General features: G+C 35.4%; 2 protein-coding genes across 10 annotated transcripts; one reads left to right on the top strand and one right to left on the bottom strand.

Moving 5' to 3' along the window:
• The first annotated feature begins 1,779 nt into the window (after nt 1-1,779).
• Nucleotides 1,780-5,806, top strand: LOC112516019 (myb-like protein X). 3 transcript variants are annotated; one of them, XM_025123031.1, is made up of 7 exons: nt 1,780-1,881; nt 2,506-2,706; nt 3,190-3,240; nt 3,466-3,683; nt 4,911-5,048; nt 5,306-5,377; nt 5,471-5,806. In XM_025123031.1, exons 2-7 carry the CDS (start codon nt 2,523-2,525, stop codon nt 5,537-5,539), a joined length of 732 nt encoding a protein of 243 aa, XP_024978799.1. In that variant the 5' UTR covers nt 1,780-1,881; nt 2,506-2,522; the 3' UTR covers nt 5,540-5,806. The 3 variants fall into 3 exon arrangements, with proteins under 3 accessions (XP_024978799.1, XP_024978798.1, XP_024978800.1); XM_025123030.1 differs by having other exon boundaries at nt 1,796-1,881; nt 2,502-2,706; XM_025123032.1 differs by having other exon boundaries at nt 1,803-1,881; nt 2,511-2,706.
• Nucleotides 5,807-6,108: 302 nt separating this feature from the next.
• LOC112515350 (DNA ligase 6) lies at nt 6,109-18,610 on the bottom strand. Of its 7 annotated transcripts, none has more exons than XM_025122113.1 (19): nt 16,132-18,610; nt 15,734-15,851; nt 15,516-15,597; nt 14,102-14,204; nt 13,927-14,023; nt 12,251-12,353; nt 11,173-11,289; nt 10,939-10,986; nt 10,650-10,747; nt 10,501-10,566; nt 9,422-9,581; nt 9,126-9,299; nt 8,981-9,030; nt 8,479-8,513; nt 8,342-8,403; nt 7,846-8,007; nt 7,681-7,769; nt 7,215-7,314; nt 6,109-6,600 (listed from the first exon to the last, which is right to left on the bottom strand). In XM_025122113.1, exons 1-19 carry the CDS (start codon nt 18,500-18,502, stop codon nt 6,286-6,288), a joined length of 4,350 nt encoding a protein of 1,449 aa, XP_024977881.1. In that variant the 5' UTR covers nt 18,503-18,610; the 3' UTR covers nt 6,109-6,285. The 7 variants fall into 7 exon arrangements, with proteins under 7 accessions (XP_024977881.1, XP_024977882.1, XP_024977885.1 ...); XM_025122114.1 differs by having other exon boundaries at nt 7,215-7,308; XM_025122117.1 differs by having other exon boundaries at nt 9,192-9,299.
• Between the last annotated feature and the right edge of the window lie 620 nt (nt 18,611-19,230).

Genomic DNA, 19,230 nt, shown 5'->3' with positions numbered 1-19,230 from the left:
CATAAAGAACAAAATATAACATGCACTCGTTTCATCATATATTTATTTCATAAAAGAACACAATACATTACGCACCTGTTTCATTTTCATCCTACCAACTAAACGGATCAACTTCAATCACAAAGCAACATGGATCACCATGAACCTAGATGTACATTCAATCACAAAGCAACAAGGATAACCATGAAACTTCAATCACAAAGCACCTATTTCATTAACACGTATAATATGCATAGACGGAGCAAATAAACCATTTTACAATGAAACATTTTCACATTGAAACAGTTTCATGACCATTGTTCTTTGAACTTTGTTTATGAAACTATTCATTACAATATTTTCATTAGAAAATAGAGATATTATATTGTTTCGATTTTTCAACTGTTTTGAAACGTTTGATGAAACCGTTGCATCAATAGTTCATTTTCCTTATTCCACTCATATGAACATGATTCATCATTATGAACCTTTTCATTATGAAACAGTTTCATGAAACCTTTTTCATTAAAGTGGATAATATGCCTAGAGTATTAATTTGGACAATATGCCTAGAGTATTAATTTGGACAATATGCCTAGAGTATTAGATCATGAACATGCTTCATCATCATGAACTTTTTTCATTATGAAACAGTTTCATGAAATTTGCCCCATATGAACCTTTTCATTATGAAACAGTTTCATTATGAACATGTTTCATCATTATGAAACATTTTCATTATGCATTTAATATAATATGCAACATTTTCTTCGTAATGAAACATTTTCATATGAATATTAATATATTATGCTATGGTAATATGAAACGTTTTCATTTTAAAACCTTTTCATATGAAACAGGTTCATAACCGGTAATTTTTGATAATAAACCTCAAATCATTCATTCATTACATAACAAGATAAAATCTTCATGAATGTTTCCAGCTTCATTGAATAAAAAAAATCAATTTTTAATATTATGAAATATTAAAATCTTTAAATCATTCCATTTATATAATTTCCATTATTAAATTTCTTTATTTAATATTCCTTAATAACTTTCTTATTTATGAAAAAAAAAATAATGAAAATGACCAAAGTGACCTTATTGATTAAGTTTAATTAAAAAAGAATGAAATTTTCCTATTGGTTGATTTTGGTTTACACGGTTTTTTAGAATGACATGGTTTTCATTTGAACCTGCTATATATATATATATATATATATCAAGAGCATCTTCAATACAAGGTTTTTATTAAAAAAGATGAAGCGACTTTAAGAACTACCATTATAGAGAGTTATTATAAGAACCTTATTTTGTTAAGTTTTTGTACAAGAAAATTGGTTCTTACCATGAAGTTTGTCAGAAGTGACATTTTTCTAATTTTTTATTTTATTTTCTTGATTTTATAATTATTATTGATGTTGAAAAAATCAATAAAATCCATAACAAGAAGGTTCTTACCATTATAGACCTTTAAAAGAGTTTTTTTTTTTTTTATTAATCTGGATATCCAACTTGCTATGTGAGTTGACTAATAATCCCAAGACGACCACCTGCTTTGCAGATAGCTCGGAGTCACCGTATTTAAACTTTCATGATCATAAATAAATTTTTTATTTTTATTTTATTTTGGATTTGAACCTGATATGAGTTAGGAAATAGGTGGTAATAAAAAGTGCAATATTAGACACTACTTTGACCTAATTGTAACTTTGATCCTTCAATTTCTAATATGTTTCACTTTTGGTCCCTCCTGCTACCTTTTTGTTTGGGGAGTAAGTAATATAAGGTGCAACTCTCCCTTGACCTAATCTATTGATCACACCTCCGATATTTCTCCGACGGTCGTATAAACCCTTTTCCGGTCGCCGCCTCCTTCAAGAGTCGCCATTCTCGCAGGTTAGCTATCTTCCATTACTTCGTGAGCTTTCTCACAAACACAAACTCGATTTTGGCTAGATGTTTATCCTGCAACTAGTTATAATTGTATTTCAACGGGAAGTTAGGGGACCAACTCTCGTCTTTCCCCCTCTTTTTTCTTCATTTGATTCTGTGTTGCTTGCTCTTTTTTACTTTCATTCGTCAACTAGGGCACCGACTAAATGTGTTTACAGTACATTTTTCACTGCAATTTTTGAAGGTATTCTACGATTTATAAGAAGAAATGCATTTGCCATGTTGTTAATTCAAAGGGGTGTGTTAGAAAGACCACCTGGGATTTATCATCTGATTTCAAAAGGGTTGGTTTTCAATTTTGGCATTGATGTGGATTTCATGCTTCTTTGACAGAAAATTGGTAGTTGTTTTGAGTTCCATAGCAGGTACCATTAGTAGAAGAATGTTGGTGTTAAATTTGCAACAATCTGTACTAATTTGACATCTAAAACTCTAATTTAGAATGAATGTTAACAGAGATATTATTACTTTGAGCATGAACTTGCATATGTGTGAGAGAATTTGAGAATATGTGGAGCTTGTGAGTTCATGTATGTGGCTTACTTGGATTATTGTTCTGCTAGGAAGTTTAGTTAGTGGAAGATATGATTAAAAGGAGGTTTTACAAGCAAGAACATGGGGATAAAGATGCTGCCTCTGGTTCGTCTTCATCTTCGGACTCTGAACTGGATGCAGAAGCATCAGTAGATACAGAAGAAGAGGAAGATTATGATAACAACATGGTCGTGGAATCAAGGAAAAAAGACCAGCCTTGCTCGTCATCTTCTGGTTTGTTATTGCATTCCTTCAGTTTTATCTCTGTAGCTGAGCCCAGCTGATATCACTCCTCTATTGGCAGCCATGTTAGGGGTTATTGAGCTTTTCTAGCTACTTCGTGTTCTTCATCTTGATACTGCATTAATGAATACTCTTTTGTCCCATGAAAACCGCAAGGCTTTCCTTTTCGGGATGTCCTTGAAAATTAGCAACACTTCTTTTCTGTGGCAAAATTCAGAATTAGAAATACCTATTTGCATATTGCCATCGTCGTTACTAGTTTGAGGTTATTTAAGTCATTTGACTGATAGCTAACTGATTTCATAAGCCATGTATCCCGTCAAATGTTGCAATTTTAATGGGACAGTGTGAGTACTAGAATCCTATCCCACCTCTTCTAGTTTCGGATAAAAGATTGGTTGTTATACTTTTTCGTCATGAAGTTCAGATTTTGCTTCATGACACCATCAATCTTACTGAGTCTTGTTTTTTCAGGATATGAAAGCGAGGATAGCTCAGGAAATGAAGTTAATCTTGATGCTTCAGGTTGAATTATTTATATTATTTAAGATTTTAAGATACGTAAATTGTTTCCTTTAGATGGCCGTGAGGCCTGTCACTTGCTTCTTGACTTTGCAGCCATTTTTAATGCCATCACTTTTAATGTTAATTAGATTGGCACTTGTTTATAACTGTCTAGAAACTCAAGTCATATCTTTAGTTATTCATTGTGTCATGCTTCTTAATGTCGAAAGATTTGATGATTTGCAGGTCTACCCACAAATGATGATGTCAGTGAAGGTGAGAATTACAAACAAGATGTGATTGACACCCGAGTGTCTGCTGATAACCATTCTGATAAGAATACTACAGTCACAACTGATGTTATGGATTGTGTTTTGAAAAGTAAATCTGTTTTCAAGTGCAAGTTATGCCCAAGAATCGTCTGTCTAACTGAGGAAACATTAAAGGCTCATCTCAAATCCAAGGTGGGCAATCTCTTCGGTGCCATTTATTTTTTGTATTTTACCTTTTATTTACCTGATAAGAGTTTCCATTTATATGACCTGTTTTTTCCTGCAGTAAGAGCTTAAACCTCTTGCCTTCCTCTTATTGGCTTCCATCTTCATCATTTTTTATTCCTTTTCCATGAACAATTAATTACTTTTATATATATGTTCATTATAAAAAAATATATATTTTTCTAAATTAAATAGAAATAATTATATTTTTTCAGTAACTTTGAAAATGTCATATTTATTTTATTATAAAATTTCATTATAAATGTATTTATTACTAACTAGAAATAGACAGTTTTACTTATCTAGACATATCAATTTACAAAAACAAGCAGTCTTTTTTATTCTGCTTTCAGACTTCAGCACCACCTCTTCTCAATAAGTAAAATAAGACCCTAAACCCTAAAATAAGACTCCAGACTTCAGCACGTCTTAAAAAAAAACAATACCCCTATTATTTCCCGCTTGATGTATAAGCATTCCTATCCTGAATAGAGAAACTTGTAGATAACTATTGATCATAATCTTTATTTTCAGGGAATCTTGTTGCAAAATCCGTGTTTGCTGTTTTTAAGTGGGTAATCTGTGCATTGTCATGATGTAAATAGCAACTTCTTATTACATAATTTATAATTACTTCCTTCTTGCATAAGCATAAAATGGTTTAGCTGAGCATTTAGGAAATGTCTGTAGATAAAACTATACTTGCACCAACTTTACCATGGTAGCTGCTACTGCAGGAGACCGACAATCTTTTGCATGACTGTTTGTGATGCTACTTGATTAAGGGGCATCATTAAGCTAGCTTATTTTTTAAGCTCATTAAAAAGGTTTCATGTGGTAAGCTATAAGCTAGATTTATGAAAAAGCTACTTCAGATGGTTTATTGGCTTATTTTGTTCATTTTGTTCAATTATGCTTCTTAGGTCATTTTACATTGTCATATAATTTATCAACTAGTTTTTACCAAACCTGACTAGTTTATCAGCTAGCAACAAATACCATGCAGAGGTAGAGTTAGGGGGTAGGATATATGCAGACCTTTCTTCTATGCCAAGTGATGGCGAGACTGTTTTCACAAAGACCCCTAACTTGCGAAACAAAAATTAAATGAAAACCCATGACAAACTGTAAGAATAGTAGCTATTAAGCATCTGTACTCCATAACATTATTCGTTTTTGTGTGATTTATAATAGAGGCATGCTCGATCTGAAAAACTATTGAAGGAAGGCAGGCTTAAGATGATGCTAAATAGTGATGGAGAAATAGAGGGAGAAGAAGACGACGGAGAAACTCACCAGGAGAGGCATGCGGCAACTCTTGCTCTTGTACAGGTCTGCAATTCAAAAGCACACTTTTCGTAATCGTATATTTGTTTAAAGCATCGACAATGGTGAACTTTTTCATCGAAGCTTTTTCCAAAAAAGAGGGGTTCTTTATGTTGGGAGCTTTTTTCCAAGCTTAGGTGTCCAAAAAAGCTCTCCATAAAACTCCATTGTGGATGCTTGTAGCTCCTTATTGTTTCATAAGGTGGGTCCCATCGAGATGTTTGATAGGTACAAAAATTAACGAACCGTGATTTGTGTATCAGTCAAACAAGAATGCATCACAGAAGTCGAAGAAAAACAAAGGGAGACAGAGACAGCGGAAGAGACTAAGGAAGGTACATTGTTTGTTACTCATATGACGATGGTTATACTTTTTTGAGTTGTGGAGCCAAAATTTTAAAGCAAGCTCTTTATTGTTTCGGCTGCAGAAAACATCTGATGATTCGGTGGCCAAAAAACCGAAAAAATCGGCCAAGAAGCCTAAAAGTGACATCTGAAGGGCAATTTGCTGCAAGCAAAGATAGTTTACAGAAAAGAGAAGACGATGAAATAGCATATTTTTGTGCGTTACTTGGAAGTTTTGTTGGGTTCGTGCTCAATGTCACTTTAAATGTTGGTGTGTTCGTTTTTGGGTTTGCTAGATGTAATCCGAACCATTAAATATGGTACATTGTCGTGTTTCAACCGTTTTCTGGACCGTTGAGTTTTGCCAACGACAATAGAGGATAGTTTGCGCTATTTGATTCACACCTTTTTGCAAGAACAATTAGAGATGGCAATGGGATTGGTTCTCTTATGAGATGCTTCATGTGCCGAACATATCCGACTTTCTGCACGCCGCTACCAACCTCACTCTCGTCTATATGGTCTTATCCGTGCACCAAATGCACCTTATGATATCTTTATTTCGCTTTGTCTTGTATTAATTTGTTAATATTTCAGTCATGGTATAATACAAGTATGCTAAGATAAATGATGTGGACGAAGGTGAATAAAGGAGAGAAAACCATCCGGTTTCCCTTAAAAAGACGAAAATGCCCCTTCTTTTCAAAAACACGTGATCAAATCCTTCGTATTATTAACGATCTAGCGGCTGACATTGATAATATGCATAAAGATAACTTCGAAAAACATCCATACAGTACAGTATTCATGGTAGCCTCTTGAGGTTGAAGTACCATCATATTCGCAGCTATGAAAAACTATTTACATGTAAACACTGGCAACCAAAAGGAATCTCGATTCAGTTACCACCCCGAACATCCATCTTTCGTGTTTGCAGATGAAACATTTCTGCTATATCCATGGCAGTGCTACAACCACTCGGCTTCTTATCTGACCGGGATCGAATGAATCTCGGGAACCTCACAGAAATGCCACGTGAAGGATGCACTAAACCGATAGCTGCATGGTGCACCGGCGATACTGTAAAGTCTGCACCCCGTATCTCCCAGACTAGTTCCGGAGTAAACCACATATCAGGCTCCTCGCCCGTTTGATAATATGAAGGTTTCTCATTTTTTGGTAGGATCTTGTCATCTACAAAGAAGTCTTTCATCTGCAAGAAACAAAAACCCAAGTATCACTCTGTGGTGCAAGCAACTTTCTCCAAATGTCGATGTTCTGTTGGGTTCAATATTTGCCATGAGAAAGCAAATCACAAATAAAGATTGCAACATCTAGCTAGTCATGTTTGGTAAAAACTAGCTGAAAATTTAGATGATCAAGTAAAATGACCTAAAAGGCCATGTTGAAAAATTAATCGGAAAACTATATGATGGGAAAAAAAACCCCTGAAGTACCGTTCCAAAAAGTTAGCTTGTGGGTAACCAAACAGAACCAAACAGAGCTTATTCAATAAGTTAAAAAATAAGCTGCCTTATGCCTGCCAAACATGGCCTTAATTTGACATAAAATAATTTATCAACTATTTGTTAAATACCCTTAAGAAACAAAATAGTAGAACCGTGTGGGCCAAAATCGATACTATTAACTCACCTGTAACGCTAAAGTAGTTTTAACAACATGTTTCAAATATATAAAATGTTGCAATATTTTCAGTATGAGATACGATAAAACGGGAAGTAGCTTAGCTTCTCATCAACAAGGAGAAGATGCAGTCTTCTAGTGCTATAAGTAGAATGAATGATCAGAGTTTTAAAAACAACAAACCTCTACATAGAAACCATCAGAGAAACCAGACATCACACGGCAAACACTTTGATATTCATCGGTGTCAGGATCAAAGCACGCCATGAGAAATGGACTGTACCTAACAAACAGAATGCACACACAACATAACGAGAATTCAACTGGATAACAAAGTTGGATCTGTTTTTTGATTAAAACCCCAAAAAAACATAAATTTCTGCTTTAATTTTATTTGGATTTGTTTGGTCCAATGTTCATGTTCTTCATTTTCTGAGGATTTTTTGATTCAGGGTTGGAGAACAAAGAATAGATGCTATGCAAAATGACCACAAGACCCTCACCTTAATGGATGGACTTAAGGAAACAATGGGGGCTTTGGTGTAAATTCGAAGCTGAAGTGGCAATTGACAGAGTTTGCATAAACCGCAAGGACAATTTATGTAATTTAATCTAATAATTTTAACTATTAGTATAATGTAATTCTTACCATCCTGCCTTCCTTCCATTTCCATACCAAGCACCAATAGGAACCAAGTCCAGGGAATCATTTAAACCTTCCACGTAATCTCGCTTGACCTGCAAAATGATTATGCTTTTTGAGCTCCAAAAGATGATTTAACACAGAATCACATAACAACTGGTAATAGTAAACCTTTAACCAAGAATCCGAACGCTTTGACGGGAGATAACCAGCATCAACATCAAGAGATTTAACCATGATTCCTTCACATGAGGAATGAAAAGCATCATCAAAAAACTTATTCATCTTAGTCATTGTGGCTTCATTGGTAACATAAGCATCATCCACCTCCACCTACAACAGCATGGCAACTATAAAACAACACAAAAAGTATATTCCCTCCGTCCCAAAATAAGCGTCCACATTTCTATCTTAGTTTGTCCCAAAATAACTGTCTATTTTCAAAAGTAAGTGCCTACATTCCAACTCTACCCTTAATTATGAGATGGAGAAACTCATTACTCTCTCCATTGTTGAGGGTAAAATTGTCATTTAGTTAATTAAAATTGTAATAATTACACATCTCTAACACCCGTGTCCTTTCTCATAGTGGACATTTATTTTGGACGGAGGGAGTAGTAAACTAAACAGCAGTCATCAATTCGGAACATAATAGCAAGAAACTCACTGTTATTTGCTGTGAATATTCAAAATATCCCTTCTTCTCATCACCAAACAAATCGTTCAAATCTGAGATCAACAGCAAAATACATTAGGCAACAGAAAAAATAAAACACAACTGCAGATAGAAATGGGTAATCTTACATTTTCTTCTTTGCCGCAGAGGTAAACCCAACAGCCTGTAACAAATAGCTGGATTAGAATAATAAAGTTTTTGCAATACCAAGAGTAAGTGCAATAAGGGGGGAAGATTCGTTGATCCACTAACCATCTTTATGTTACAATAGTTGGGTTGCTAAGTATCTTTGAATTGCAGCATATGATTTTAAGAAAATTTAATTATGTTAATTAAGATGTGAAAAATCAAATCTTGCAGCCTATCTTACAAGTGATGAGTTCATGCTACACTGATGTCATATATCGCAGAACCATAGCAAATAGTTGAACAACTTATTTAACTTTATCAATCCCAACCTCAAAATTTCTCTTCCTAGATCCTAGGGCCAATGCTTTCATACTTCAAACCAAGAGAATTTCTCACACACCCACTTGCTTTTCTACTGTTCAATCATCGTTCCGCCTACCGTGAGAAACAATAAATGCATGAAAATTCAAAAATATTAAAGAGTAGGATCAAGATCATTACTGTTCCCCATTAGCGAACATGACATCAAATGCGAAGACACATATATCAACCTGCAAGGAAAGAATACATTTGAAAGATAAAGGGGATGTTATGAGAGATAGAACCAAAACATAAAAAATATACAAGTTGAAAACGTTATCAGTACTAAATAAGCACCACGATGCTCAAAGAATAATTTTGTCAGAATACTTGTGATGGAATAGATTCGGGCCTTTATCTTATCTACTGCAATAAATGAATTTTTGCCCCCTCTATCACGAGAAGATAGTTCTTGGAACGATAGAAGCTTGGGACCATTTTTTCTATCGACAGCGACCACCTGCAGCCGGAAGTTAATACAAAATCAACTACATACTGATAAAGATACTTCTCAACATCCTACAGAAGCCAAAGATCAGTAATGGCAAATAAATCATGATGAAGTTCATTATAAATACATACCTCTGCATCAATTATGAAAGTCACAGTATCAGGATTGCAAAGCTCATTTATTATACTTATTAGATCAGGAAATCTAAAAGTTGTTTCGTCCCCGTTTCGCGAAAACACACGTATAGATCCATCAGCTAATTTGTGAATTTGGGCACGCTGACCATCATATCTACAAAACATGTGTAAATGTGTTCAGTTCTACCCAAATAATTTGATCAAAGGTATATTCATGAAAGAGAAAGAAAATCCCTTTTTGAAGGGGATGTAACACATTAAGATGACATCAAGTGCATAAGGTGAACAGAGCAAATAATTACAACATATAGTAGACATAATCTAATATCTAAAAGATAAGTTAAGAATCACCAAACAAAGCACCTGATTTCTTTCAGTCACATGCCAATCCTGGAGGATTACAAAGGGTCTAAAAAGCATGGTCCCTTCTTCCCTATTCAAGTCCCCACCTTTTCCAATTTGTTATGCACCTATACTTGACATTTAGGTTATCCAATTCAATGAACTTAAACTTCAATTCACCCTCTTATTGTTTTTGGTGCCTTCTTAACTTTCTCAACAGTAGAGGCCTACATAAAGTGTAAAAGTGTACAAAGCAACAATCAATTTATATAGATGCTTTGCATCTTAAATTGTCCATGTCTCTCCCACAACTATGTGAAAACAGAAGGCTATTTCTTTTCATCAGAATCAGATCTAATTGGTTTATTATGTGTCAGATGGAGAGAGGTGAGAGATGCTGCAACCAGAAAGAATCTTGGCTTAACCAAATCCTCTATTAACTTAAGTTTCTAAAGCACCACAGGAAGGAGATCCTCGATCCCCCCTTCCCCACTTTTTCCTTGCAGGCCATATATTATCCCCATGACCAAACTTCAATTTCATGCAAAGGGATCTTTAATGACCCATACACAGATAAACCTACTCTGCTCAATGCTCATGATATTGTCACTTCAAATATATCAAAGTGAAAGTCGATCAAAGACTAGCATAATACAATAAATAATTTACCCAACTAACAAACGAATAATGGCTTGAGATATGATTTATCAAATCCAATAAACAAGACTTACTTAAATTCGCAAGTAAGTGCTTTTCCTTGAAAGAGCTTCAACGCTTGAGGGATTCCATTAGTAATTCTATAACAGAAACATTTAACTATCATATAAATAACATCAACTCTTTCATGAAAAGAGGAGTAAGAACAGTAGGTTGTGTATACTTCGCAAGCATTGGCTTAATCGGTATCCCTGGAACCATCGACAATGTTTCTGGGGAAAATTTAATCCCATTGTCCATAACAGAAGGAATGAGCAAATCCTGAAGAATAAAATAGTGTATAAATTGCTAATTCACTATAGAGCCATGAAAACCGAAAAAACTGTAGAAAAGAAACAATAAAGTAGTTTCTAAGAAAAACAGAATGATTCACCGCATTCCAGCACAAAGCATATTATTTTCATCAATCTGAAGTAGAAACTAATAGAAATCCAGTGCAAAAGATCACTTACTAAATTTGGGAGTATGTTATATGCTTCAACAACTGCTGCAGAGAGCCCCTAATAAAAAACAGTATGTCAGTAGAAAACCCCGAGAATAGCAAACTAATCTTGACCATCTAAATAAGCACGGTCTTTGGTGATAAAAATAAGAACAGCATCACAGCCCTTGATACCAAGAGGATAGATGACTAAGGGCTCACTGAATATGAGATCCAAACTCTGGAATCATCAACAAGAACTAACCTGAAGCCTTTCTTTCAGATTTTCCATGGTTCTTTCATGACCAGAGTTCATAACAATAGCCTGAGCTAATGCAGGCAAAACAGTTCTCATCATGGCCCCAATTCTTAAATTCCTAACCTACACATCACCAAAAACCAAAATATGTTACATGAAATCGGACACAGATGAGTCCGGATAATACTAACAAATTTAAATACATGACTTGCAGTGATAAGAGTTCGGAACCTACTTATTTATGAGTTTATTAGCATCAACCAACTAAAGCATTTCAATGGTGGAGGTTAGATCTCAATTTATACTTAAATTTCAAATTAAATGTTTTTGGTTCTTTTGCCACTCAAATCCAACTACCCACTAAACTGAAAATGATAAAAACAAGAAAGAAATTAAAGCTCTGCATATATATATATATAAAAGGAGCCGAGCTTTATATATATATATATATATATATATATATATATATATATTTTACGATTCTAATAAACCGACAATAGGGAGCTCAAGGATCCTAGCAATCTACATTTGCTAATTCAACAATCTTGGCTCAACAAAAAGTACAAGCCAATTGTAGGCAAAAGAAAAAGACAAAATATTCCGTGGCGATCATGCATGCCAGAGTGGGGGTCATATCAGGAACAGATGAAGCTTAAGTAAATAAATGCTGTCCAACCTCATGCTTTGATGCAATTTCCAGAAGAGAAAATGAATCAAAAGTCATTAGCAAGTGAAGTTAGTTTCCATGTTGGCGAGGTTGATAGTTTTAGTGATCAAAGGTAGCTTCTTTACTGATGTTGTAGGATCACTGGCTTTATACAGGTTAAGATTGATAGCAAAAAGCGATGAGCCACCCAAAACTGATAATTGACTATGAAACAGTATGCCGGTTCTTTTCTTTATAAAACAAAATTTGATTCACATGCAATTCAATTACAGAGATCTCAAGGAAATCTAAATTCTACAGCCAACGCAATCAAATCCACAAACCAACTGCTCATATATCCCAATTTCTCAAAAGGTTCAGGTTTTCAAGGTGCTGCGACACAACTTTAATAATCAAAATATTCAATTGAAAACTTACCAATGTTCTGACTATAAACTTGATCTCCATCTCTCTACAAGATCTCATCAGATTGACGATGAGGTTTCTCCTCCGCATGGTACTTCCACTACCTGTTTGTACACTGACAAATTCTATATTAATATATAGAATAAATAGATGCTTGACTACTAGACAAATACATCATAGAAAAATGAGAGCATATATACAATATTATGCAAGGTGTGTGATCTTCTTTATCTATTCTACAGTATTCAACTTTAGCTAAAGAATCCTCCAAAAGAAACGAATGCCAAGAGCATCACCAAAGAGTAAAGGGAAAAAAGCTAGAGATGATCGTAGATCAACATCACAAAAGCTTCATATCTAAAATTGGTGTACCCCAAAGTTAGATGTATCAGAAACCACGATGAGGTTAACCAAGCCTTTAAGAGCATCTCCAACAGCTATGATAAAATGGAGAAAAGAGGTATTTTAGCATTTTTGTTGCTCCAACAACTATGCTATCATCTATGCTAAAATAGAGAAAAGAGGAGAGATTGTGAAAATCTCTGAATTTAGAGAAATCTCTACAACTCTATAAGAGAAAATAATATTTTAATTATATCTAACCAATTAAAGTTATTTTAATAAAATGTGTAGGAGAGAGAAATAATATTTTATTAAATGTATTGAATATTTTATTAATATAATTAATGCTAGAATTGCTAAAATAGAGTAGCTGTTGGAGTTGGATGTAAATTTTCTAGAGATTCTGATTTTTCACTCTATTATAGGAAAATTATGCATAGGTGTTGGAGATGCTCTAAGGGATTTGAGAACATGAATACTATCTCTATAGTTGTCGAAGATAATGTACCCCAAAAAATCACTTTCGTTGAAGAGAAAAACAAGCACAGCAGTGATATGCTTTGTAGTATCCTCATCTTAAAACTTAGTGCCATTTCGATCCTTCTTAGAAAGAAAAGAAAAGGCATTATGGGGGTATGCTTTCAGTCATTCCCTCCATGTTACATTCCAACAAGAATTATACCATTAACTCTTTGATTTTGTAGTGGTACACAAGCTCCTCTTGCCATCACAATATATGATACAGTGTGGAAGATGAAACCCCAACTTAGTTGGCATTTAAGCAAATAGATAACTCTTATGACAATTATCTCTGCTTTATACAAGTACATCAGTAAATGACTAGAATTCTCCACATAAAAGCTAATAAGTTGCAATTCATGGTTGAGTAATTCTACCAATCAGTCGGCCACTCCTATTCCACACTGATTTCCTGAATCTATATCATCTATTCTTAATGACTTGTTGAAAACAGTGACAAGGGCTTCAAGCATAGACATTGTAAAAAAGGAACAGCACAAAACACAATGACCTGCTTTTAAAAGGATGTAGTCAAAGGTGGAGTGGGATGCTAGCCTATAATGCAATTTAAGAACAACTTTACAATCAATAAAAAAGATGCAATATTTCATACCCCATACAAAACAAAACAAGAGTTGTTAGACTTATAGGAACTACGGGAATCGATAACTCTGTAGTTTGCAATGGGATAGGCATTTACAAATCTATAATGCATACCAATCTCATTATGACATTTTTATAATCAAGCATAGCCATGTCATATTTCAGAAAGCAACATATTCAGCAACTCTGATTTCATTAGCCAAATTTATAAATGAGTTGCATACCTGATCTCTCGAAGCACCGAATAAACACCTCCGATTGAGAGGGGAGCTGGCGGCGCAAGTAGTTTTTGTGTCTGGCGGCAAAGTTGAGCAACATCACCTTATTCAAATAGATTATTTAGCATGGCAAATAAGTGCACCAGATAATCTTTTGGGATGAACAATCATAATGCCATACCAAGATCACCTAAGCTGTTGTATAAATCCCGAATTTTCGATCTGTTTGTCCCACATGCCTCTTCCAATGCTGCAGTGACTATGCTTCCACCAATATTCAGTTCCTGCATCGCAATTACACGAAAAAACAATATCAAGCAGGTATGCACGAACATTCAACAAAATAAACGACCACAACCATATCACCCTATGACATCATCCAGTGAAAGTTAATACAGTCCATGAAAGACATTGGTAACACGTACAGAAAAATAATCTGCATTGAGGCCTTCTTTGTCAATCTCATTTGCTTAAAACGACCAGAATGGTGTTTGCATGTTAACATGTTCAGTCAGACCTAATGAGTTTATAAATCCGATATTGTATTTTCCTGGCATTATATGGATTACAATTTAAACTTCCTCTTACACTAAGAGCTTAATTCCACTTGACTATGAATAATCCAAAAACATCTAGAATATAATGCTATTTGTATGCAATAGAGCTCCTCTGTTAGAAACATGCAACTTTATTCTAGTTGCAAATGAATGCTTAGCAAAAGGGTAGTTGATCAACCTTTGAAAACAACCACCCATGAGGAAGAAACTGTATAAGATAAACAATCACCCATATATTCAGGATTCCTCAAACCTTAACTGTGGATCATGAGACTGCTTTTAATTCAAAAGATCTATATGATTTTACATCTGACCTACATTAATTCACATATTCAACCCCATACACGCTCAAGTAAATGGGTCAGCTGAGTCAACAAATAAGGTTATTAAGCGTTATGCAAGGGCATGCAAGAAATATTAAGTAACGTCATTTGAAGTTATGTGTGCCTTCAATGCCCAAGGCCAATGGAACCACATGATTTTATGTAAGTTCTATCATCAATATCTCATCTTACTACTATCTTCCTACTTCAAAAAATTGGGAGAATTTGCATAAATTCCTTGAGATGAGACAATAATTCTCAATTCAAGTATAGAAAGCAGGGGAAAGAAGCAATACCTTCCAGGGAAAAGTAACAATCATGTTATGATCAAACAGAACTGAACTAGAACAGAAACTTAAAGTCAGGGTTTTACTAAGGACATCATGGAATCCACTTTGCATTTAAAAACGGTCACGAAGGCAAAAGAGGTTATAAAAAGTTCACACTTTACCAAGAATTCTATCCAATTTGTATGAGAAGATCAATAAGTTTATCGATTGGATAACAAGTTAACAACACATTTTTTTTATGTCGTAGTAACTTGTAATTCAACATTGCTAAACATATATAATATACCCTCTCATTGACCACCAAACCAAAAAGATAAATCCAACACATATACAACCAATCCTGTTCAAACAGAGTATGTTTATATTGTTACATAAAAGGGTTGTAAATCAAACAGCAAACATGAACCGCAAGAAGATGCACAAACCGTGTTTTCATGGTCAGGAGCAATTTTGTTTGTGCACAAGTAAACAGCTGGCAGCACATCCTCTGGCGACAAAATTAATAAGCTGTATAAAATGAGAAATTCCAGGTAAGGGCAGCACAGAACATACTACAACCACTGTTGTGAACATCTTTAAACTGATACTGAGATTTATGATGGAATTCAAGAAAACCAAATTAATGCCTTGAACAGAAACAAACCTCCTAAACATATTGCAGAGCATAGATGTAGCTTTAATCTTTCCTTTTTCGTCCTCCACCAGATTGAATGTCCTGGCAAGATGTAAATAAGGAGCAGGCTGGTCATCTTTCCAGCAAGCTGCAGCAGTCAAGTCCTAGTATTATACTATTATATAAGTTATCAAATTAAGAACTCAATAACATACTCTAGTTTAACATCATCAATAAACCATTATCTTAAATTTTTCCCATTTCATTGATAAATCACTTGTGGGCAAATACGTAATCTGACTTTGTATTCAATCTATGGGTACCAACCCTTTACAAGAACTTGCAGTAAACTTGAAGAACATGTGTGGATTTTAGCATACATTTAGAAAGTTGAACAACACTAGAACCACAAAGTAACTAAGACCAACCATGGTCTGTGGGAGAATACTTCTCAGGTGGTAAGGACACAAGGTTGGAGGCCACATTTCCAGCTGGAGGTTGAGTCCCCAAGGACTCTGTTGGTTGCTTGGACCAGGACTTGTCACGTTTATCCCTGTCTGCTACTTTGGTGTCTTGATCATAAGAGCAGATCCCAGTGCTGGCTTCAACAAAACAGCTACTCTGCACTGCCCTCTTATTAGTTTCACTGTGTTTATCCTTAGAGTTGTTGTAATACACGTCTAGAGCCTTGTTGATATCTCCCTTTGTCTCCTCTAAGATGGTTGTAGCATAGCTACGCAATGACTCGCTGCCATTTATGATTTGTATGAACTGATCTACCTCATCTTTGTAATGCCTAACGGCAGTTGTTGGCAACAACTTGTCATCATTGTGGGATCGTTCAGGCAAAGTTCCTGCACTCCGATCCTGAGACGCCATAGGGGAAAGCTTATTGAAGAATTTAGTTATCGTACATTGCTTTGGTCCACCAGATCCTAGTTGTGAAGTGATTCTAGGCTTCTTGCTTGACTTACTGTCATTGATTTTCCTCTTTTTGTTAGGAGAAATGCTGCTCTTACTTGATTGTTTGATGTTAGATGATATTTTTCTTTTACTTGGACTCTCCTCGCTTTTTAATAAAAATTTAACTGGAGATGAAGGTGATGTGAAGTCTTTAGAAAAGGTTTTATTGGATGCACAGGTAGATGAAGCATGGGCAATGACCTCCTTGAGAATCTCAATTGAGCTTTCTAATGATGCAGGAGCAGAAGATGTACTAGTAATGACCTGCTCATGATATTCTGTTTCATGTTCATAAAAATTAGAAACTGCTTCAACAATATTTTTTCCTGATTTACTGATAAGATCCATCATCTGATCTCTAGTAACCCAAGCAGGCAAACAATCACGAAGTTCCTGTATAATTTCATCCGTTTCCTTGTCAGTTATCATTACCAAATCCCGTGAGCCACGATCCTCTTTTTGATCATGAAGTGCAGAAGTATCATTTCGAGCTTCTTGTTCAGCAACAGCCATATCTTTTTCTGGCCCCTGCACATTTTCATTTAGGTTGTGTGAATCCTTTTCAACCTTCTCATTCAGTTCCTTGGACCCACGATGAAACCCCATCAAGAAGTCCTGCTTGATGGCCATTTCATCAACCAACCCAGCAAAATGCTTCAGCATCTTATTAACATGTTTCCCATCAAAGTTCTCAACATCCACACCTACTGTCGGAATAACACGCTTTGGTCTCAAAAACTTTACATACTCTCTAAGCTCCTGATAATTTGAGTGTTCGCTGTAAGGTACCAGATGTATCTCAAATGAATCCTTTGTCCTCACAGCAAACTTGTTCCGCTTTACTTCATAGGTCCACCCTGTTGGGACAAAACCCACCACCTTAGAGTACCCCTTAGCATCCTTAATCTCCTGCATCTTTGCAAAATTAGGTCGGAAATATGGCCAGGTCTCACCTAAAACATTCCACCCAATAACATGAACGTCAGTTTCACACTCTTTATTAGTAAATACCGCATCTTTCCCAAACCCCAGAGTACGCAAAATGCCAAATTTTCTGTCATCAACATGTATCTTTCTATTACATCTACGTGAAATCTCAAGCAAGATTTTCTCTTTACCAATAACATAAGTAGCAACAAGAAACAAAACAGACTTCAAACCACCCTCATTCTCAACCCTATACTTGTCAATCATACTAACTACATAATCAATAGACTCCCCTTGCGAAGGAAACACATATTTCGGATTGCAATAGGTAGTGTCCAAGAAAATGGCGTCAGCACCAATAAATTCTTTCAAACCAGTTTCAGATGTCATCGAACTACAATACCTAAAGTCACCGGTATGCACATACCTCTCGCAACTCCCGTCCCCGGTTGGAATTTTGAACAAGAACTGGACTGCACCTGGACAATGATTTGCGTCAACCAACGAAATCTCACAACCGTCGACCAAAACTGACTCCGACAATGGCAAAGGAACGACAAATGATTCCGAAACTTTAAGCACTTGGACAACAAGACGAGCAGTAACCGATGAACAAAAGATAATTCCTCTAGACCAGTTAGCGTTAAGTCCACAGTAGTGATCCGAGTGAAAGTGGGAGAGGAAGTAAGATACGGAGTAGTCACCGGAGTATCGGAAACCGTCAACAATAAAATTGGTTTTAGGGATAACTTTAGAAAGGGGGAAATCTGTGGGCATTGGAGGGAGAGAGGAGCCAGCGGATAGTAGAGAGAAAGAAAGAGGAGGAGAAACGATTTGTGGGGATTGTAGAAATAAGGTTGCAGAATCTAGGGTTAGGGTTTTGGCTTGGGATGACGATGATGATGCCATGTTTGGTATTACACATGAAGCTTACTCTGAAAGAATATAGAAACCAGTTTCCGGTTACTTGGCCGGAGAGAGGCGGCTCCTGGCGGCGGTTGAAGCCGGAAATGATGGTGATATTGATGGCGCCAAAAGCATGAAGCCGAAGAAAAGTTCCAGAGTTCAGACCTTTACCACTCCCATATTTCGGATATCTTATTCCAATACATAAAACTAACAATCCAGAGCAGTACACAAGTTTTATGCAGCAACGTACAATTGTCTGTGTCCGTATTGTTCTGGATTTGGATGCTATTGGTTTGAGAATATAAAAGCAAGAACGGGTTACATAAATTACCCTTGTACTATTAACAACTTACAGGTTTAGTCCATCGACTTTAACTTGTTTTGCATAAAAAATAAAATATAGATTTTAACATATCATATAATTTTTTTAACAATATATCGATATTAATATCAAATTAAGTGTAATATCCTAAGTTCTCCAAGAAAAATGTCACATCATCAAGCATAGAATTTTCTTGAAACACTCCAAAAATAACGACTAATAATTTAAACGTTCTCATACCATATTAAGTTACAACTAATCCATACATATAAATCTAACCAAAAGAATGAAATAAAAGTAATAATAGATAGGACTCTAAGCGTGTACTTTGTCTTTATCCAACCTCAAACTACCTTGCTCCGAAATGCATACTATAGTCAACTTATAAAGCTCAGTGAGTTCATGG

This window comes from Cynara cardunculus (genome assembly GCF_001531365.2).
Source record: "Cynara cardunculus var. scolymus isolate 2C chromosome LG 7, CcrdV1, whole genome shotgun sequence".
Taxonomy (NCBI): Eukaryota; Viridiplantae; Streptophyta; class Magnoliopsida; order Asterales; family Asteraceae; genus Cynara; species Cynara cardunculus.
The sequence above is the reverse complement of the archived record's forward strand: the minus strand, read 5'-3'. Positions and strand labels throughout refer to the sequence as shown.

What these genes read in the sequence shown, in the direction of transcription:
- LOC112516019 (XM_025123031.1), top strand. Translation starts at nt 2,523, where the DNA reads ATGATTAAAAGGAGGTTTTACAAGCAAGAACATGGGGATAAAGATGCT. An exon ending in CAACTCTTGCTCTTGTACAG is followed by an intron (nt 5,049 to 5,305) that starts GTCTGCAATTCA and finishes TTTGTGTATCAG; the next exon opens with TCAAACAAGAATGCATCACA. An exon ending in AGCGGAAGAGACTAAGGAAG is followed by an intron (nt 5,378 to 5,470) that starts GTACATTGTTTG and finishes TTTCGGCTGCAG; the next exon opens with AAAACATCTGATGATTCGGT.
- LOC112515350 (XM_025122113.1), bottom strand. Translation starts at nt 18,502, where the DNA reads ATGGCATCATCATCGTCATCCCAAGCCAAAACCCTAACCCTAGATTCT. An exon ending in CTTTCATAATTGATGCAGAG is followed by an intron (nt 9,300 to 9,421) that starts GTATGTATTTAT and finishes TTCCGGCTGCAG; the next exon opens with GTGGTCGCTGTCGATAGAAA. An exon ending in CTGATGGTTTCTATGTAGAG is followed by an intron (nt 6,601 to 7,214) that starts GTTTGTTGTTTT and finishes TGTTTCTTGCAG; the next exon opens with ATGAAAGACTTCTTTGTAGA.